General features: G+C 36.1%; 1 protein-coding gene across 2 annotated transcripts in view; it reads right to left on the bottom strand.

The window, feature by feature from the left end:
• Positions 1 to 22767, bottom strand: part of SLK (STE20 like kinase) — a 61733-nt gene that overhangs the window by 12629 nt on the left and 26337 nt on the right. The window contains exons 4-13 of one of the 2 annotated variants that reach the window (XM_006067730.4): positions 22142 to 22291; positions 16340 to 16412; positions 15989 to 16183; positions 15375 to 15456; positions 13633 to 13761; positions 11656 to 13026; positions 9505 to 9635; positions 9158 to 9281; positions 7573 to 7752; positions 5062 to 5154 (exon numbers count right to left, since the gene is read on the bottom strand). In XM_006067730.4, the coding sequence (XP_006067792.2) occupies positions 5062 to 5154; positions 7573 to 7752; positions 9158 to 9281; positions 9505 to 9635; positions 11656 to 13026; positions 13633 to 13761; positions 15375 to 15456; positions 15989 to 16183; positions 16340 to 16412; positions 22142 to 22291 (2528 nt within the window). The remainder of the gene's footprint in view (positions 1 to 5061; positions 5155 to 7572; positions 7753 to 9157; positions 9282 to 9504; positions 9636 to 11655; positions 13027 to 13632; positions 13762 to 15374; positions 15457 to 15988; positions 16184 to 16339; positions 16413 to 22141; positions 22292 to 22767) is intronic. The other variant, XM_006067731.4, reaches the window with a different exon arrangement.

The following is a 22767-nucleotide window of genomic DNA, read 5'->3' as shown; positions in this document are numbered from 1 at the left end:
ATAAGAACCGAGGCACATAAATGATGGAAATGTTTCCTCATCTTCCAAGTTTGCAAAGACACCAACTGCCTTACTGAGCTATGGGCTTGAATAATTAAGCAGAGTGTGGATGATTACACAGCCAAAATATATGCAGCTGATTTTTATATTAAAGCTTAAAAACACCTAAAAGGGTCCCTTATTCATTAGGTATTCTTTATATTGATTTTCAATATGGTTAAGATTTGACTTCCATCACAGTTATCTGTCCTCTTTCTTCAACACCAACATAGTTAACTCCTATTTATTGAGCCCTTAGCAGTAGCAGCAATGTTAGTCACTCAGTTGTGTCTGACTCTTTGCGACCCCACAAACTGTAGCCCGCCTGGCTCCTCTGTCCATGGGATTCTCCAGGCAAGAATACTGGAGTGGATTGCCATTCCCTTCTCCAGAGGATTTTCCTGACCCAGGGATTGAACCTAGGTCTCCTGCATTGCAGGCAGATTCTTTGCCATCTGAGCTACAGGAAAGATCAAAGTCGCTCAGTCGTGCCCAACCCTTTGCGACCCCAAGGACAGTAACCTGCACCACGCTCCTCCGTCCATGGGATTCTCCAGGCAAGAATACTGGAGTGGGTTGCCATTTCCTTCTCCAGGGAATCTTCCCAACCCAGGGATCAAACCCAGGTCTCTCACATTGTAGACAGATGCTTTACCGTCTCAGCCACCAGGGAAGTCCAAAGGGTCCCTTACATGCTAATGAATATATTTTATTATCATAAAAGAAATGAAGATTTAGTATCACTGAGCTTTCATTAAAGTTTCTAACTTCAAAAGCCGAGTATAATACATTCACAGGGGAATCTGTAATTAGAAATTACTTAGGATCTAAAAGAAAAGTGATCTTACATTCCAAAAAGACTGCACAAACTACATTCACTTTAATAAAATAACAATAGATCAATTCTATCACTAGGAGTAACAATTTCAAAATGGACATACAAATTGTAAAATGAGTGCCCTTTAAATGTACAAGTTTTAATTCTGATACGGAATTTTATTAGTCCGATGACTGTAAACGTTAAAAATACAGTTTTGGGTTCTAGGAAACTATAAGGAAGAATTGTGATATGTGGGGCTATTTGAATACAGAATTTGATCATTTTAACTTAAAAGAAAAGTGTAAAATGGTAATGATCAGAAAAGTGTTTGTAATTCATTAATTCCTCCCTCTCATCATAAAATAACATTTTGCTTACTCTTTTAGAAAACGATAGAATCCAATGGCTGTCAATAATAAAGATAAATAAGCAATTTCAGGAGAGGGGGAAGAAGGGGTTGAAATCAAGCTGTATTCTATCTATTCCAGTTGTGTATATCAAACATCACAAACAAAATTATAGTGTTAAATAAGCTACTCATTTCCCTATAGAAACTGTGAGAAAGAATACAGCCTGGAATTCCACACTTAATTTAAAACTACAACATGGAGAATAGCAACCCACTATTCATAATGGGACAATTTGAATAGTGAAAACTAAATGGAACTGAAATCACCACTTTTAACATGGCTTTTCTGACCATAACCATAATTAAAGTATCTACATAAACATATATGCAATCAGAACGTCACTTCACACGAAGATAAAAATCTAATCACAGCATTCATTCAATTTCTCACATGTGCAAAAACACAGAAAAAACTATTGGGAAGACATTTCTTGAAAAAAGATGAAAATCTCATATTAAAATCTGTGGTGGAGTAGACAGAAAAAAGAACACTATAGTAGAAGTGTTCTAGTTCCAGCTCTACCACTAATCTCTTTTGCAACTTTAGGCAAATCACTTAGTCTTCTGTGCTTTGATGTCTTCATCTGTAAAATGGGTACACGCCACCTCCATATTAGGGGGTTGGCAGTGAGAATTGTGAATACTCTTCAAAGAATACTGTACTATAAAAGTTCATGTCAGGTTATTACTATTGACATTGTCATTTATCAATCTTTTAGATTCATAACAAATGAAACTAACAGTGAAAAGGCACATGTGAGCCAAAGAAAAGCAGGTAAAACAGAAGGCATCCTCCTGTAAGGCACGGGGGACTTACGTCCTGCATTGGGGCGTTGAAGACTGCACAAGATGACAACTGAAAAGACTGAATCATGACCTGAGCAACGCCCTGTGGATCAGAATACAACGCGCCTCCCAGGTGAGAACAGAGCTGAATGACTTTTTGTAAATGGCAAGAATAATTATACAAACGCTGAGTTTCCTGAGGCCTGGAACAAGTCAGTTAACAAAAGGGCCTGTAGAATGAAGGATCTGGACTAGATCAGTGGTTTCCAACCTCTATAGTTTGCTGCTGTTGTTTTTTAAACCAGCTGAACTCTCTTTTTAAAAAATTTGCCTAAAAAAATCTCAGTTTATAAAACAGATGAAACGTGGTACTGCTCTGGAAGTAGGGGTACAGAGCTCTACTGTTCTCATTTCTGAAGAATTCTCAATGTGCTTCTTCCAAACTCAACAGCTCCTAGGAGTACAGTCTGAAGACCACTGGACTAGATTATCAAATGAATTCTAGTTTCATGGCTATATGGTTATTATTCATAGTCTTTAAAAAGTTTAAAATATTAGACTCTATACAGTTATCCAGCATTTTCATCAAAAGCAGTAGCTAAATATAAATACTTTTGAAATCAGTTATTTACTAAATTTGTCATTAAATTTACAGAAAGAAATTTACTACTGATTTTAGCTTTAGTCGGAAAATACAGGCTAGCATCGCAAACTACATGAAAAATCACCTACAAAGTTTTATTAAAGTATTATTAAAGCACTGGATCACCTGATTCAGTCAACACTAAATTCTTACTTTTGACTCTATAATAGAGTCTGACATACTGCCTTTTGTTATTAAACTCCATATCCCTTCACAAGGCAAAACCAAATTGTTGTTATCTGGCATGAAATCTGAAATTATCCAAAAACAGATGTGGGGCCAAGAAGGACTTCCTCTTCAGCTATCAGTAAGACATGGCTAACGACCACTGGGCCAAGCCAGTAAGAGTTCAGACTAGGCACAGAACAGGTAGCTTAAATACGAGGCAGGATGACATGGTTCAGTGTGTGAAACGTGGAGGCAAACGTGCCTAGATGAGAATTCCAGCTCCACCATTAACCAAATGTGTGAACTTGGAGAGTCATTCACCCTCCTGTGCTTTCGTCCCCTCACCTGTAGCATGTGGCTCATACAAGTAACTACCTCCTACGTTGTGAGGCTACACGAGTTCATACAGGTGAAATCAGTACGACCCACAGTAAACACTGCGCCTGCATTATCACCTGACGACTGGCGTGCCTTGGAGATACTGTAGGTTCAGCTCTAGCCCATGCAATAAAGCAAAACACATGAATTATTTGGTTTCCCAAATACATAAGTCATGTTTATGCTATACTGTATTCTATTAAATAAAGTATGCAATAGCACTGTCTGAAAAAAACATACATACCTAAATTAAAAAGTAGTTTATTGCTGAAAATGCTGACCATTACCTGACCCTTCAGTAAGTTGTAGTAGTAACATCCAAGATTTTAGATCAGAGATCACCATAACAAATATAATAATAATAAAAAAGTTTGAAATACTGTGAGCATTACCAAAAGGTAACAGAGAGACATGAAGCGAGCAAATACTGTTGGAAAAACGGTGCTGACAGACTTGCCTAATGCAGGGTTGCATTAACCTTCAATTTGTGGGGAAAAAAAACCACAGTACTGCAAAAGCACAAGAAGCGAAGAACAATAAAAAGAGGTGTGCCTGTAGCAATTCCCATACTAGGCCAAGACAAAATTTTGACTCACAGGGAAAAAAAAAAAACTAAATTTATTTAAATAGCCTAATTTTATTAAAATTTTAAAGTTCCAAGATATTTTTCTTATTTTTCATGGTGTTAAAATAATTCCTAGTTTGAAATGATGGTGACAAGTAAATGACAGTTTCAAATATCCTGCCTTGACAAAAAATAACAAAAAAAATTTTAATGACAATGCACTGGTCATGGTCCCCAAAGGTTTCTGTTGGTTTCTATATTCCTTTTCATGAATCTATAAAATTCAAAAGGCTGGGAACCAACTTTTTAAATTATATAAAAACCCACATTAAAAAGGAAATTTAAAGCAACAAATAATAAATAATCCATGTCTCTTCTCCCTTTCATTAACATTTGTAACTACAAACTGAGCTCATTTCTCTCTTTGCCTCCAGGCTGAGTACAAACTTAATTAAAAGAAAGATGATCCCAAGTATAAAAGACCTCGTAGAGTAATGTGAGGTAATTCTAGAAAATTCTGTTGAAAATACCAATTTATCTAGTTTTGTAAAAAATTTACCCATTAACAGGTTCAGCCTTATCATAACCTAAAATCAAGTTTACTTAGGTAACAACTGTCTATTTTTGTAACTGCTAGATTCTGAATCAAAAAGAACATACTTAGTATTTAAAATATGGTTTTAAGTAGCTTATATTGTTGAGTTTAACAGTAATAAATGTTTGATCTACCATTTAACATTATCATTTACCAGCTTGTGGAGTCTTATTTCCCTAACCAGGGATTGAACCTAGGCCACAGTAGTGAAAGCCCAGAATCCTAACCACTAGGCCAACAGAGGATTCCCAAATTAATGGCCTTTTAATATGCATTCTTTTTGTACGCACAAAGCTTATATACTCACCCTCTATATTTTTCTGTCCTAAAAGTCTTCTATCAAACATTGACATTACCACTTAAAAATGTAAGCTTCCATCACGATTAAAATAAGAATACAGTGGATTATACATTAACATACATGTTTACTTCATCTGCAGTCAGCTTTCCAAACATTTCACTGAATTTCATATTAGCAACTTAAATGTCACCATTAGTGTGAATTTAGTACTACATAAAGAATGCCCTGGGACCCTTTGTCTGAGGAGATGTCAACATCATATAATAAGTACAGATTTTACCCTTTTAACCATGGTTTATTGAGCTGTGAGAATAATGCCGCTTTCTGTTTTTAGTAGCATTAAGCTGCTGCTGTTACCTGAGCATGCTGGCTTTGTGCAAGCTCCTCTTTCCTGCGTTTCATGAGCTCTTTTCTCAGCTCTTTGGGTGCTCTCTCCACTTCATTTATAACCTACAGTGTATAAGCATGCAGGAGGTGGGGAAAAATACTTTCTCCACAGCAAGCATTTATGTGAGCAGACAAGCTACAAGTCAGATAAAGCTGTTAAAAAGTTCCTTTCAACATGCATTAGCACAGGTGTTAGTTTGAAGAAAAAGAAATGAAAGGATAGAACATGCTTAATCATAGTGCAGAAAGGGACATTACACCATATAAAGGTTAATTAGCTGCTTAATTATCCCTACATATCATTCTCTCTTAAATTCGAAGGTGATCAGTAAAGAATTACTTGCAGCACTGATGCTGAACTAAAGGTGATAAACCCAACTGACCTTGAAAGATCATAAAATTATAAACGTATCTATTGACATTGTCTATTGACACTGTTTGATATACTGGATATAAGGAAAACTAACACCATTCATTTATAAAACTGCAACATTTCATGATTGGCTTGATAAAACCAATGAGATAATTCTAAATGAAATCCACTTAATGAGATCAAAAGAAAAACAACAGTAAGCCTTAGAATAACACAAAGGAGAAATAAATGCACACTAAGTTTTCTTTGTTTATAAAACACCATTTTCTACATGGTGTGATAAAAATGAACATATTTGAAAACTTTGGGGTTAAATTAGAATAACATTCTCCTTTGCTGATAAATTAAGCCAAAATCAATTGTCAACTTTAAAATCTGTAATATAAAAGCCCTCAAAAAATAAGTTTAGTATGCTACGATTTATTATACCAGATAAATATATTATAAAATAAAGTGTATTTTAGAGCTCCTTCTTTTAATCACTTCAAAATCCGAGATGTGTATTCCACCTAAGAACAAATCTGTAATCCAACTATGAAAGACGGTCATGTGTTTATAAGTAGAAGCACCAAAAGCAACCAGATTCCAAATCACCACATGCCATTTATGGTCTGTGAAACAGACTGATTTTGATTTAACAAGTGTATTTACAATTTCCCATCAGTAATCTCTCATGAAACCAAATCACCATTAAAAAGAAGAGACTCCCCAAATGCAAGAAGTTTAGCAATAAGGAAAAAAATACATAATTATTTTAAATATGCATATCATGATCTCAAACACTTTTGATGGCTAAACCTCTCCTACTCCAAAACAGTAACAATAACTAGAAACATTTTTATCTCTAAAATTAAATTACATATTTACCTACAAAATTTTTAAAATTTAATCTGATATTAGAAAGCAACCTTTTAATAAAAACTATCAAACTATACATGGTTTTAAGAAAAATTAACATTTGGTCTCAGTAAAGTCATACATCATGGTATATAAAGCAATTCTATATGAAATAAACAGTAACAAAACAGTAATTTTTAGAAATGGAAGCCACATCAAATGGCTATATACCATTTCACTCATCTTTACCTAGAGAAATCAAAGAATGTACAATTAATATTTGATTCTATCCTTTTAAAATCAGATCCTGAAGTTCAGCCAACATGATATTCCATTTTCTGCATTTCATTGTTAAAATCAATGAATCTGAGTACTGGGGACATGCAACAAAAGTGAAAATGTATTCCCTAGTTTGGTTGATGTTAGTTTGCTCCAAAACTAATAAATCTGATCATAATATTGTCCAAGGGGTCTTTCATATCATTAAAAGATAAATTCTCCTCCTACACTAAAGGAACAGAATAAATTATAAAATTATCTCTCAAAACTGCTAGTATGTAAAAGTTCTCTTAGTTTTATTTTAATTGGGGAAGAAAAAGACACATTAATACAATAATAAAAATAATAATAGTAAATAATACCACAAAACAGATTCTATGACAATATGGAACAGTTTCAGGAAAAATGAAAAAATTCATTCTTGTCAAATGACTTTACAGATATTTTCCACCTGTAATTCTTCAAAGTATCTCACACTTTGATAAACTTGGAGATATTATTTCAAATTTCAAGTTATTCAGCTTTTTTTGGACACAGTATCTGAGAAAGGTACTCAAGATAATCAAGAAAAAATAATTTTTAAGCATGAATTAAATATTGCAAATAAATACTAAATTGAAATATTGTTGCCACCTGCAAATAGATCATTGCATGTTTTCTTGAAAAAAACATCACTATGTCAGGACTTAAATGTTGCATTAATAAAGGAGGAATGATAGGTTAAAAGGAAAATGTATTAGACTCCATTTGAAGTCTTGATTCAAGAGTTAGCTGGATATTTAATGTGTGTTTGTGAGCTTGAAAAGGTCATTAAAACCTTTTCTACTCCAGTTTTCTTGGCAGTAAAATTAGGTAACTTCTGGCCTTACTGCTACCCTACATGACTGCTGGGAAGACTGAAAAAAAAAAAATTAATGAGTGCCACTTAACTAACAAGTATTATTTTTTATTCCTTAAACACATGTACATTGAAAAGGGTTAGTTACACTTACCTCCTTCTTTCGGTTCTTTAACATATTCTGAAATTTGGACAACTCTTTTTCTTGTTCGCCTTTAATGCGTTTGGCTTCATCTCGTAAGCGATTTGTGTGTTCCTGTTCTAGACGTTCAATAGTCTGTTTCTGCTGTTTTTCTAGATTTTCAATCTCCTGATCATATTGTCGTTTCTTGCTCTGTAAAATGATGTAGCTCAAGATCATTTAACATTAATGCTCATATCAACTTATTATACTGAAAATGTTTACTAAGAGCACATATTGATAACTGGCATTTAAACTTAGTGATAAAATACGTACCCTCTGCAATACTGAACAAGTCAAATTCACTAAAATATGTTTTAAAATTTTTCAAAAAGATGAGCATTTTCATTTTTTTCTAATAAGAAAAACACTTTCTTCTATTATATAAGTATAGAATATTCAAAAATTATAGACAATCCAGAAGAATATCCAATTGCTATGAAATACTAAAGTAAGAAAAATTTCAATATTTTTCCTATACGATTTTTGATAAATCAAAGGTCATATTTGAAGTCTATTTTAAGAACATACCATTACTTGTCATTTTCAGACTTACTCTTCCTCATCAAAATTCTTAAAATAAACATCCTATTTCACTGAAACAAACCTTTTAGAATTATAAAGCTATTCTCTCAACAAACATTGCAATGTTAGACATAGGTACTTATTTGTAAAGAGTGTTTTCTTTTAAAAAATTAAAAAGTAAAATATTTTGGAAAATATGGGGAGAGGAGAAACACAGTTTTTGTAAGGTTCTGAAAAAACAGAATATACTGCAAAAATACTCTGTGAAAACAAAAGCTCATTATTTCCTTAGGAATTCTCAGTTAGGACCCAAAAAATGACATCAGCAATGCCAAACTTCACACAAAACAATCCTTACCACTTAAAAAACGTAAGAACTATAATCAACCATGAATCCTATAACATTTCAAATGATCCTTTTTTCTAACCTACATTAAGCTAGATGTTCAACGTAAGTTATTGAAATTTTATATCATGTTAACAATTCCTTTTCCAACTTTGGACACAAAGTAAAAATTTAAAGACTCAGTGACAATTAACCTTGATAAGTCAGCACTAGCTTCTCTAGCAGCTGTGAAAAGGGATGTGGAAGCTTAACTGTAGTAGCCAGAGAGGTAAGCATATTCTGAAAAATCCCCCAAGAAGTTCTAATATTCAACCGATTTTGAAGACAACTGTTCTAGAGCAGCTTAAAATCTTGGATTCTGAGAGGTAAAATTTTAGCAATAAAAAGTTGTCCAGCAATAGACATTTGCAAACCATCTATTAGCTTCATGATTCCAGGTTTCCACGACAGATTTTAATCAAAGAAAAACGAAGACACCCAACACACTGTAAGTCAGGCAAATGGCCAAAAACAGGAAGAAAAGAAAAAGAAAACATCCAGAACACCAAAGAGACAAAGGCCAAAAACACATCACAAAGCCAGAGAAATCTAGTAAACAGAGAAGAAGTTCTAAAACCTTCCAGCAGTGATTTTTTTAAGCAGTAAATTTCTTTATGAAGAAAATGGTACAAAATTCCAAGACTTTACCATCATCTCCTGCTCAAAACGTCGGAAAATTTGCTCTCGCTGTTGCTGCAGTTTGCCATTGAGCTGCTGTTGGGCTCTTTGTTCTTCTTTTTGAAGAAATCTTAATTCCCGAAGTTCCTGACGTCTGATAAAATTTAACGGTGACAACAGAAAAAGAGGAGCAAAAATTACACCATTGAAGTAATGCTTTACAAGAAAAAACTTGAAAACTAACATTTTCTTCCAATGGAAAAGTAATAAAACAATAGCTCAAAACTAGCCAAGACTACTCGTTTCTCTATTCTTCAGACTCTGCAGAGACCTGAGAAGTCACAAAACAGCTGAAGTCACGTTGTTTCTCTACTCACCTAAGAAACCTCAACTCTTCGGTTTTGGAGTCACTATCAGTAACTATCTTTGACGTTGTTACACTTACTTCTACACCATCAACAACAAATTTGCGTGTTTTCTTCAATGTTTTCTTTTGTCTTCTTGTTTCCTGAGGAAGATTTATTTTAGTTAGGCGTTATATGGGGAATACTAGAGAAGGAAAACATATTCTTAAAAAAACAAAAACAAGAAACGGAACTAACTGCTATGAAGACTACACATACAAAGCTGAACAGAAAGCAGTAAGACATCTCTGAAACCAGTTATACCAAATACACCTCATCTGATTTTCACATGACTTTACAGATGAAATCAATCTTTTTCAAGTAAAATTATGCATTTTGATGATATGCATGTATAATTCTTATGATACGACATCACAATTAGCCACAAGTGGTAATGACCAATTCACAAAATGAGTAATTAGTACAATCTTTATATGTTAACCATCCTTTCTTCCTCTTTTTAAATTGTAGGTTCTCAGACACCTCTGTTTTTCTGTTCCAGAAACACTTACAATGCCATTAAAAATGAATTCCTGGGGCACATCCCTCAAAAGAATCTAAATCAGCAAGTCTGAAAAGGCTGAGGCTTTTATTTTGAAAAGGCTCTCAGATAACTTTAAAACACTGCCACAACTGAGATTCAAAATTCATTTAATCAACAATAATAATATCACCAGCCCTCCTTCATTTCAGGGTCAGAGATGTAGTGATTTTAGAGTTACTAGAAAGACAGCACCTCCACCACACCACCCAAAGCACCAGATCTGCCAGCTAGCTTCTGCCTGAAATCCTTTATCAAGACCAAACTCTTCATTCCTCAACTGGTATCCAAATGTTTTTTAAAGGCAAAGAGAAATAGCAGAAGTATGTAAAACTGGTAAACATGTAAATACTGAGAACAGATAATTACTTAGTTGTGATAGGTGTAAATGGTTAGAAAGCAGAGGGGTCAAAAGGAGAATGAGAAAATACTACATTTAAAAGGCATTAGAATTTTTAAGTTTGTCTTTGGCACTTTGCAGTCTTCACCCTCTTACTGTTCCACTCTAGAGGTTTCCAGTATCCTCACACTGCTCTCCCCTAAGCTCTGGACTATGGCCACCCTATCCAGACATCTTCTAAAACCTAAAGTGGGCATGCTCCAAAATTAACCTACCTCCCTGTAACCTCCAAATTCTCCATTTCTTCAGTTTCTACTAAAGCATCCACAATTAATGTCACCTTAATTCTCACAGAAATATTTGCTTTTTTTTTTTTTTGATAGGCTAACTATAACTATTAAGTCTGTAAATGAACTTCAGAAAAATGGAATTTCAGGCATTGAAACAAAATAAACTGAAAACTGAAGACCATCTAAGCAATACATGTAGTAATAATCTGGGGCATGTAGGCAGGCGGATCAGTCATGCCCTGGAGTCCTATCCCTAAGGTCAGTTCTAAGTTCCTGCTTTTCTGCCACCTGTCAATCCAGAGTCTCTAAGCAGTCTGTGGCTCACTTGTGTTGGAGTTCCATGGGATCTTTTGTTACAAACACTGATTCTCTGGCCTCACTCCATACTTCTACATAGCTCTCCCTAATGATTACCTTTTTAAGCACACTCAGACTGGAGAATTAGGCTCTAACAGCTCCAAGCATTCTGGGTTTTAGTGTTTGGTTTGGTTTTCCCACAGTCATTTACACAGCAACAGAAATGGCTATGACTGAGGAGTTAAGAGGGGTCATCTGCATGGCCAGTAGTAAATCAAGAAATGTTTAAATCCTAAACATTCTTTAAAAGAGATCATTCCTATAAGCCCTCTATTCTTTCAAATATTACTGATTCTTGCTAAAATTATACCAAGAGATGTGCAGTAGGAAAACCCAAATACCAGTATGCAATTTATTATACTATTTATATTGAGTTGGCAAAAATAGGTAGGTACTACCAAAAAATTTAACGATTACATCCAGAATCTCTCTAGTTTTTTTTTTTTAATTGATTGCTCTCATAGCCCTGAAGAATTTTATAGGGTTAATACTACACTGATTTAGTGTTGGTTTGTTTGAAAGCCATCAGTTTTACATAAACTCTCAACTGCCAAAACGACAAAGACAAATCCAAACAAGGACCCATATACACTTACTTGTAAAGATATTGATCCACTGTCTTTAGTTTTGCTTAGGAAGCTAGAAATGGATAGATTCAAGTCAATGCTGCTATTATCAGCAGTGGAACCAGTGCCTGAATCAGTATCATTTTCCTTTTGATTTTCAGATTCTGGTAAGATGGTTTCAGTTTTTGACAAAGCACCTATTTCTCCTTTATTTTCTTCATCTTCAGGATTGATATTAATACTGGGTATTGGAACAGGCTGAGGTTCACTGGGCTGTGGAGCAGCAGTAACTTGAGGTTCTGCTTTAACTGGCACTTCACATGGAATTTCTTTTTGCTCTGTGTCCATCTCAGTAGTGGCTTTATGAACATCAGGAGTTTCACTTTCTAAAGCTTTCTGGTCAGTATCAGTCACTACACTTCTGACCTCTGTTCCTTCAGTGCCACTTGATTCAGTAATCTCAACGTCATTTGTCCCGACTTCCTCACGGGTCTCCAATCGGTTCTCTGAACTGCTGATTAGTTGTTCCTCACCTTCACCGTCTACAGACTTTTTGTCTGTCTCATTAGTTTCAACTCTCTCTTCAACAGAAGCTTTCTCAGTACCACCAGCCTCGGGACCCTCTGTGGCCTTGATCGCTAATGTCTGGCATACGTCACCCACTTCTTTCCCATCGCTACGCTGAGCATCCTCAGCACTGCTCTCAGCTGCCCTCTGAGCAACATCTTCTGCCTCCTTTGTTCCTATCACTTTGCTTGTATCACTGATCCTATCTTTTTCAGTTTTGTCATCTTTTCCCAGTTTCTCTTTGGTGTCTTCCTTTGTAAACTCAACTTCATTTTCAATTGCCTGAATATCTGCCTCTTTTTCTCCAGTCTCTTCAGAAACTAAATCCATTGCTTGGACAGTAGTATCTTCAATTTCTTCAGAATTTATAATCTTATTTTCAAATATCTGCTGCTTTTCCTGATCTGTTTCTTCTTCAGGTTTCAGATTCTGTTCAGTATTTGTTTCTGAAGTTATCATTATGTTATTTTCTTTTCCTTCACTGACTGAATTAATGTCCACTGGCTCACGGTCTTCTGTGTCAGGAAGATTTTCAAGCTTGGGTCTCTTCTCTTCTCTTCCATTTTCCTCAATTACTGCTGCTTTATTATGAAGTTCAGCCATAGCTTCTAAATGAGTATCATTAACATGTTCATCAGTACCCACCACAACCTTTTCAGGTTCATCACTGGTGGGTTTTTCAGTAAGAATTGTACTGTTAAATTTATCTTCAGAATTATTACGTTCTGTTTTTTCTGAGACAGATTCCAAAATACAAGCATTTTGTGAAAGCTTATCTTCTTCAGAGCTGGCAATACTCAGGTCAGAGGAGGCACGCTTACTGGCAGGTATTGGCTAAAAAAGATTTTATACAGTTTTAGTGTTAAAAATGTAATTTTAAGATGGTGACCAAAACAATATTTCATATATATGTGTGTGTATATATATATATAAATGATGAATTCATATATATAGTGATTTAATATTTTTATTCAGTAAAATCTGATAAAATTATAAAAATAATTTAAAGAACTGACAAATCTTCACATAATAAATATGACAAAAATGGATATCAAGGAGCAAACTTGAAAGCAAGGATAAAACTCAATAAATCTTCACCTCTAAATTAAAGGTTTCTGTATTGCTACCCAATAAATCAGGCTTCCTTGGTAGTTCCGCAGTAAAGAATCCACCTGCCAATGCAGGAGACACAGGTTTGATCTCTGGATTGGGAAGACCCTTGGAGAAGGAGATGGCAACCCACTCAAGTATTCTTGCCTGGGAAATCCCAGACAGAGAAGCCTCATGGGTTACAGTCCATGGGGTTGCCAAAGAGCTGGACACGACTTAATAACTAAACAACAACCACCCAATCAATTAATTCTTAGACATACATGCAATCGTAACTCAAAATTCAACTCTAAAAATTACCAAAACACAATTTTCTTTTTAAATACTGACCAGAGAATTTTCTGTTTCCTCGTCATCATCCTCCTCTTTGCCATCTTCAACTTCTTCTGTAACTTCAGCCTTTGCCTCTGCGATCAACTCCCGAATTGGTTTGTTGGAATCAACGGTTACAAAAGGATGCTGTTTGATCATTAAAAAGAGCTCACTCAGTAACAACTGAAAAGCTTGTGGAGTGAGTTTCATATATATAAAACACATTACTGTGTGGTAAAAACACTGACATGTAAATAGGAAAAATATAAACAACTTCAGATGATAGTACATCTGGGATAAGACGGTGGGGAAGGGAACTGAACAGGAATAGGAGCTGCCTGCAACTCTATCTGCACATGTTTTTTAAGAATCTGAAAAAAGTATGTCAAAAATGATAACACATTACTTCTGGGTAATAGCTTCATGTACTCTGCTGTATGTCTGAAAATTTCAAAATCTAAAATCTAAATTAAAATTAAACCAAGTTTCAAATAAATTACTAGTTCTTAAAAAGTAATAGTATGCTTACATCGCATTTAAAACCTCAATAATTACAAAAAGCTTTAAAGCTCTGTTAAAAGTGAATATAAACACCTTTTTTTACATAGTTCTAATGTTTTTAAGAGTAAGAAGATATTTTATTCATCTCTGTACTCTGCACTTAGTGTTTGGCACAGACTGAGGTCTTCCAGTGTGGAGGAAGTGAAACAAGAGAAAATGCATTTCAAGGTTATACTTGTTGTACAGACAGAAAGGCAATTTTTCTTGCTTCTTCCTCCAGATAAATAGCAACCTAAAAAACTATAATGGAGGAGTTGTACAATAACTCAGCCCTGGGTGTTCTTTGGAAGGAATGATGCTAAAGCTGAAACTCCAGTACTTTGGCCACCTCATGTGAAGAGTTGACTCACTGGAAAAGACTCGGATGCTGGGAGGGATTAGGGGCAGGAGGAAAAGGGGACGACAGAGGATGAGATGGCTGGATGGCATCACTGACTCGATGGATGTGAGTTTGAGTGAACTCCCGGAGTTGGTGATGGGCAGGAGGGCCTGGCGTGCTGCGATTCATGGGGTCGCAAAGAGTCGGACACGACTGGGCGACTGAATCGAACTGAACTGAACTGAACTGAACAGTAACTGCTTCAAGATCTGTCATTCTACTTGTCTACCTGTACTATTGTTTGACAAAATTTTACTTCAATTGGAGGCTAATTACTTTACAATATTGTATTGGCTTTGCCATACATCAACATAAATTTATATTAAAAAATAAAATAAAGATTAAAATAAATAAAACATGAAAAAAATCTTATTTCAAATATTACAAACAAGTCCTGCTATAAAACAAAATTATTCAATCACTTCAACACCATTTTTTCTTAAAGTTAGCAATAATTACTGAACATTTACCCTCATTGTAAGAGACACTAAAAAAAAAAAATTAATTAGCTCACGGCCCCTGTCACCAAGGTACTTGTTTTCTAGTAATGAAGAAACTGAATGGAAGTGATTGACAAAATGGAAATAACTAAACAAAAAGAAAAGAACACAAACTGAATCAGAAAAGCATAGGAAAAATTACTTAAAAGCTAAATAAATGCCTCTTAGGAAGGGGACCACACGTCTGTAAAGTAAATGTTAACTACTACAATGCATCCCGTGTTTGCACAGGAACACTGAAGGGATCTGATGTGTGTTCATCTTGAAGAGATGCCGCAACAGCTGTATGGTTTGCCACTGTCACACTGCTCTTATTTTACCTGCAACAGCTGAGATGTAGTCCACCTGGAATCCACATTCTTTTCCAAGCATTTCTTTAGAAAGTCCTTAAAATTTGAAGACCTTCAAAATAAAATTTTAATAATGACATTCTATTTTATTTTCTTGTTATTAAAATCAAAACTATGAGAAACCATGGTTAAGTTCTATCATGTATGTAATAGTATTAACTCAACATAAAACTAGTTCATGAGACTATTCATAAGTCATTCATTTATAAATACAAGTCACATGTATGTAAGTAGGCTTATAGTTTTAAGTCATTGAGATACAGTCAAATGTTCATAAGAAAGCTAAAAATCACAAAAATTCTTCCATTATATTAACCTCCACAAATACAGATCACATATATGCCTTAGCTTCTCACAGAAAATACTTTTTCATGTAGAACTCCAATCACTGCTATTTTCAAATTGATGGGGAAAGTTAATTATAAACGTTTATATGATCCTTAAGTCTCGAAAATACACGAGTATCAGTTTTCTATTTCATACAACCTTCATACCATGTACCTAAGTTTAAATACCCTTGGAAATCTAGAAGAATAAAGTTTCAAGTTTTGCTTCTTAAAAAGTTTTGTTTAGGAATATTTTACCATTTTGATGGCTGTGCTAATGTAGGGGGCTCAGATTTTGCTATTTTTAGCAGCACTCTCATTGGATTTAATTCATGATGAGGTGGTTCTATTTCAGCCATTTCTATTAATGTGATACCCAGGGACCAAACATCGGCTTTGTAGTCATAGGGTCTGTCCTTGGATGTTTCACACATGACTACCTCAGGAGCCATCCTATGAAGACAGAGAAATGAAAATTAAGATGTTTAACTTAAAATGGTGACCACAAACCACATAAAAGACAGATAGTATAATCAAACGTGGACAAAATTAACATATAATAACTGCTGACAAAACTAATGCAGCAAATCCATAAAACTGAATACATACCAATAGGGTGTGCCAATAAAGGAATCTCTCCTTTGAATTGTCCTTGTGTTTTTAGCTGATACTCCAAAATCCGCTTAAAACAAATAACCATACAAAAGTATTACTGATAGTTTTTAAGCAAAGTTTGCTATATTCAACTTAAGGGAAAAGCATATCAAGTCTTTAATAAGACCACTGTTATTAAAAGGTAAGAAAAATAGAATTGGAGTGACAACCCACTCCAGTATTCTTGCCTGGAGAATCCCTATGGACAGAGGAGCCCAACAGGCTATACACTCCATGCGGTTGCAAAGAGTCGGACACAACTGAGTGACTAAGCACACAAAATGGAAAGAGAAGTAACTTCCCTCTCACCCTAATTTTGACCACGCTCTTTCTACCATATCTCCACCCTCCCCACAAAAACACTGCCACAGAGAAGATTCCATCATTAATACACTTAATACCACCATCTTTATACATCTTCAGATCACAAATTCTCCAGAACTGACCAAAAAAATAGTAATTTTAAAACACTTCTGTCCACTTCAAAATAAATGTCCAGTAGTGCTACATGTTACAATTAAATTGAAGGACAGTTTTTCTATAGTGTGAAAGACAGAAATTACACCAAAGAAGCCTTAAATGACAGCATGCCTGCGTGCTCAATTGTGTCTGACTCTTTGGGACCCCGTGGACTGTAGACTGTCAGGCTCCTCTGTCCATGCGAGTCTCCAGGCAGGAATACTGGCATGGGTTGCCGTGCCCTTCTCCGGGGGATCTTCCCGACCCTGCATCTCCTGCGTCTTCTGCATCGCAGGCAGGTTCTTCACTGCTGAGCCACCGGGGAAGCCCAAATGACAGCATATGTCTTGCTAATTTCCTCATAATATTACATCACAAAGAAAAAACTCAGGAATGATGTTTTCTGATTTAAATCATAGGGCACAGCAACATCATAACTTTATCAGTTGTTTTCTCCTTTTCAGCTTAGAGCTTGATCATTAATGCTGCTGCTGCTAAGTTGCTTCAGTCGTGTCCGACTCTGTGCGACCCCATAGACAGCAGCTCATTAGGCTCCTCTGTCCCTGGGATTCTCCAGGCAAGAATACTGGAGTGGGTTGCCATTTCCTTCTCCGATGCATGAAAGTGAAAAGTCAAAGTGAAGTCGCTCAGTCATGTCTGACTCTTAGCGACCCCATGGACTGCAGCCTACCAGGCTCCTCCATCCATGGGATTTTCCAGGCAAGAGTGCTGGAGTGGGGTGCCACTGCTTTAGCAACACAAAATTGCTACTGCGGCATAAATTATCTCATGCCATATACATTTCACTCCTAAAGTTTCATCTGACATGCCACAATTCTCAAAACTGAATAAATCCCAAAGACCTAGTATTTGTATTCATGCCCCAAGGTCTGGCACAGAATACACACAATAAATGGCAGCTACTATCACTAATAATATATGTAATTTTAACCTCTGTGATACTTTGGCAGTAGAACTTTTAAAACTCATGAAATTCTGCCCTGTATTCTAATTATTTGTGTCTATTATATAGTTTTTTTTCTTTTTTTGACCAGGTAGTTCTGCTTAAAACACCTTGGTAGCTGCCTACTGCCTACAGAATGATGTTACACTTCCTAATATGGTGTTATGAGGGCTTCCCTGGTAGCTCAGATGGTAAAGAATCTGCCTGCGATGCAGGAGACCCCAGTTCGAGTCCTCGGCCAGGAAGATAACCTGGAGAAGGGATAGGCTACCCACTCCAGTATTCTTGGGCTTCCCTGGTGACTCAGACAGTAAAGAATCGGCCTGCAATGTGGGAGATCTGGGTTTGATCCCTGGGTTGGGAAGATTCCCCTGGAGGAGGGCATGGCAACCCACTCCAGTATTCTTGCCTGGAGAATCCCTATGGACAGAGGAGCAGGCTACAGTCCATGGGTTCACAAAGAGTTGCATATAGCTGAGCGATTAAGCACACAGTCAACTCAGTATTTACTCCATTTCAATGTTTTTTGAGAACCCATTAGCAGTCTTTTTACTTTTTTCCCTCAGAACATGACTGGGAAAGGAGGTCCAAAACCAGACCTAAACCACAAATGTCCACTGCCAACAGTCATACCTCCCTAAGTACTCTTACGAGCAGGCGATAAACTAAGGAGGGACAAGAAGCCACCTTCATTCTTGTGCAAGGGGGAAAATTAAGGTCATTACTAAGTACTGTACAGTTCTACTTACAATAATGTGGCAGATATGTTGGTCTGTTAAAACAGCATTTACATATTTATTTCCATTTGCAAGAATGTGATCTGATAATAAAAATTTGGTTATTGTAATGTATATATGGCTCCTGAGGATACTACAGTTCTATAATATCTGTGTATACTTAATACAATGTCACAGAAATGGAAGACATTCTATATGCATAAATTAATGAAATAAAGTGCAATTATTTTAAATGTCAACCAACACAAAACTATTCCAGCATCCCAAATCTTCAAAAATATAGTTATTTTTAATGGCATGTATTACTTTATACAAAAATATATTGCTATATTCAAATAAGATTTTAGAACACTTACAGAAAACATGTACCAAAAATAGATCAAAATTATACTATTTCAAAACAAGCTACAAGACTTTAAAATATGATATAAGACATAAAAAAGTAAGATATATCAGCATTTTAAAACTCATGAATGAGGTGACAGAACACAAGAGAAATTAGAAATAAAAAATCATTTTAGAAACAAAGACTAAACTAGGAGGAATGCAAGAGCAAATAAACACAACGAATTCACACCCACTATCACTTCACACCCAGTAGGATGGTTATCATCAAAAATACAGAAAATAACAAGTGCTGGTAAGGAGGTAGAAAAATTGGAACCCCTGTGCATTTCTATGGAAGTGTAAATTTATGCAACCACTGTGGAAAATGGTACAATGGTTCTTCAAAAAATTAAACATAGAATTACCATACAATCTGGGTATCTGCCCAAAAGAAATGAAGGCAGGAACTCAAAACAGATACTGTACACCCATGTACATAACAGCATTATTCATAGAAGCCCAAAGGTGGGAGCAACCAAAGTGTCCATCAATGGATGAATGAGTAAGTCCAATGTGGTGTATACATATGCTGATAACAGAATATTATTCAGCCTTAAAAAAGAAGAAAATTAACACATGAATTTGAATAGGACATATGCTGGAATTCAGGAGAGTCTTGCTCTGTCCTTTGGAAGGGCCTAGAATGAAGGCCAGTCCAGATACTATAAGCATACTTAACACTCAGACTGTGGTCTTAAAATACCATGTCCTACTAAATGATAGAATACAAAACCACACAGACTCTTGCCAAAGAGTCTTTGGATTTATCTGCAAATTGAGGGAATACAAAGAGGAACTTACTGAAGTCATCAGGAGTACCCAGCCAGCAAAATACAAGATAAAGAGAAACTACAGGTCCAACAGCTCAGGTCCCACAGACGAGTGTTTCTCAACTTATTTTTTCACCTGTCCTAAAGAGCCTTTTTAGACATTTTTCCCCAATCCTCTCTCTCCTCATGAAATTTTAATGTCACAGATATACTGTATATTTGTTCATGTACTATCAGTGGGCCTTTGGAGGGTCACAACTATGGTCATACTAAAATTTTCTTTCTTTGAGAAAGCATGCCATGAAAATGCATGCCATAGATAAAACATAAAGAGAAGAAAAGAATGGTGGGGAGGGGGGTATGACCCATAAATCAAAAGAGACTTCAAAGAAAAAGCAGGTTTTAAACATGGACAAGTCTAAACTCTAAAGTCTAGAGATGAATATTGGGTGATAGAGCCATAAAGAAACACAGAGAAGTGATTACTATAAAGTTAGTATACAGGTTACCTGTGGAGAAGAGGACAGTGACTTGAGATGAGGCACATGAGGCAGCTCCTAAGCTGCATGACATACTTCCATTTCTTTATCTAAGTGGTGATTACAAAGCTATTGTGTACAGAGCTACAAGTCAATAAGCTACACAACTCTTAATGTGGTTTCCTGTATCTGTATGTATTTCTCAAAAAAAAAGTTAAAATTTAGTACTTTATCAAAGGAGAAGGCAATGGCACCCCACTCCAGTACTCCTGCCTGGAAAATCCCATGGGCGGAGGAGCCTGGTGGGCGGCAGTCCATGGGGTCGCAAAGAGTCGGGCACGACTGAGCAACATCACTTTTACGCACTGGAGAAGGAAATGGCAACACACTCCAGTGTTCTTGCCTGGAGAATCCCAGGGACGGGGGAGCCTGGTAGGCTGCCGTCTATGGGGTCGCACAGAGTCGGACACGACTGAAGTGACTTAGCAGCAGCAGCAGTATATCAAAGTATACCTGCTTAGAGGTCATGACAAAGTAAAGTGAACTATGATCACTGGTATCAGCATGGCCTTTGGATATATTTTGTCCTTTTAATATCTGTCCAAAATACTCAAATTTAGGCTTCATCACCAGAGGTTTTTTTTTTCATTCATATCTTGCTGCTACTGCTGCTGCTAAGTCGCGTCAGTCGTGTCCGACTCTGTGCGACCCCATAGACAGCAGCCCACCAGGCTCCTCTGTCCCTGGGATTCTCCAGGCAAGAACACTGGAGTGGGTTGCCATTTCCTTCTCCAATGCATGAAAGTGAAAAGTGAAAGTGAAGTCGCTCAGTCGTGTCTGACTCTTAGCAACACCATGGACTGCAGCCTACCAGGCCCCTCTGTCCATGGGATTTCCCAGGCAAGAGTACTGGAGTAGGGTGCCATTGCCTTCTCCGAATTCATATCTTGGGGATACTTAAAAAGGACTGTATCTTCTATCTGTATGTATATATACGAAATTCATTAATTTCCCATCTAAAGTCTGTATTTATTCCTCCTTATGAAATTATCATTTATTCCCTCAGTGCAAAAAAAAAAAAAAAAAACTATTTTCAACCTTATACTTAATTTAGCATCTTTTTTATACTTAGTTACTTTGTGAGCTTAGCCAAGATACCGTATCTACAAAATAGAATATAAAACTAAAGATGGAAAAAGAAAATGACTAGATATGAGTTTTGGAAATGAAGACAAAACTAAATGGTTTCACATAATGTGTCATTTTCTAAATGTATTTATAAATATTAATTCTACATATAAAAATTTAAGGGAAAAATTATTAGGCAGTCTTTTAAAAGTGTGTCTTTTTAAAAATAACAATCCATCCTTTCCTATTGTTTAAAGAGTCTTTATATTAGGTGCCTATACTTAGAAATTCTGGGAGTTAATGAATAATTATTTGCCCAAGTTTTGTTTTTTTTTTGGCCTCACCTCAGTCTTGCAGGATCTTAGTTCACAGGCCATTGGCAGTAAAAGCACCAAGTCTTAACCACTGGATTGCAAGGGAATTCCCTCCAAGAAGTATTTTAAAAATTGCTGCTGCTGTTTAGTCACTAAGTCGTGTCTGATTCTTTGCGACCCCATTGACTGCAGCTCACCAGGCCCCTCTGTCCATGGGACTTCCCAGGCAAGAATATTGGAGTGGGTTGCCATTTCCTTCTCCAGGGGATCTTCCCAACTCAGGGATCAAATCCACATCTCCTGTTTGGCAGGCAGATTCTTTACCACTGCACCACCTGGGAAGCCTCAATTTAAAAAATTAACATGAAGTAATTCTCCATGTTTCACATATTTTAACGTAATTCTCTTTGTTTCACATGTTAATATTTGAGTCATAACAGAACAATATTAAGTAACAGACATATAGGGAGAAACCTCAAAGCATAAAATCAAATGTTTTATCTAAAAGAATAAACTTACCCAACTTAATATCTCCATCTAAGGTAAAAAGAATGTTGCCAGCCTTTAGATCTCTGTGGATGATCTTATTATCATGTAAGTAGTTCAAAGCCTCTAAAGTCTGCTTACAAACTACTTGTATTTGGGACTCAGTTAATGGTCTCTCAAGCTCTACAACGAAAAGTAAAAAAATAAGCATTTTTGTACAGTGAAAGTGTATCAGCAGGTTATGTACCTTTAATACCTTTACTGTCACTGTTGAAGATTATATACAATGAAATGACTTTTTAAAAAGTATAACACAAATATTACTTTCTTCACATATTATCAGTTCAGTTCAGTCGCTCAGTCATGTCCGACTCTTTGCGACCCCATGAATCGCAGCACGCCAGGCATCCCTGTCTATCAACTCCCGGAGTTCACCCAAACCCATGTCCATCGAGTCGGTGATACCATCCAGCCATCTCATCCTCTGTTGTCCCCTTCTCCTCCTGCCCCCAATCCCTCCCAGCATCAGAGTCTTTTCCAATGAGTAAACTCTTCACATGAGGTGGCCAAAGTATTGGAGTTTCTTCAGCTTCAGCATCAGTCCTTCCAATGAACATCCAGGACTGATCTCCTTTAGGATGGACTGGTTGGATCTCCTT

Source organism: Bubalus bubalis, chromosome 23 (assembly GCF_019923935.1).
Source record: "Bubalus bubalis isolate 160015118507 breed Murrah chromosome 23, NDDB_SH_1, whole genome shotgun sequence".
Taxonomy (NCBI): Eukaryota; Metazoa; Chordata; class Mammalia; order Artiodactyla; family Bovidae; genus Bubalus; species Bubalus bubalis.
This window is presented reverse-complemented; position numbering and strand designations above follow the sequence as displayed.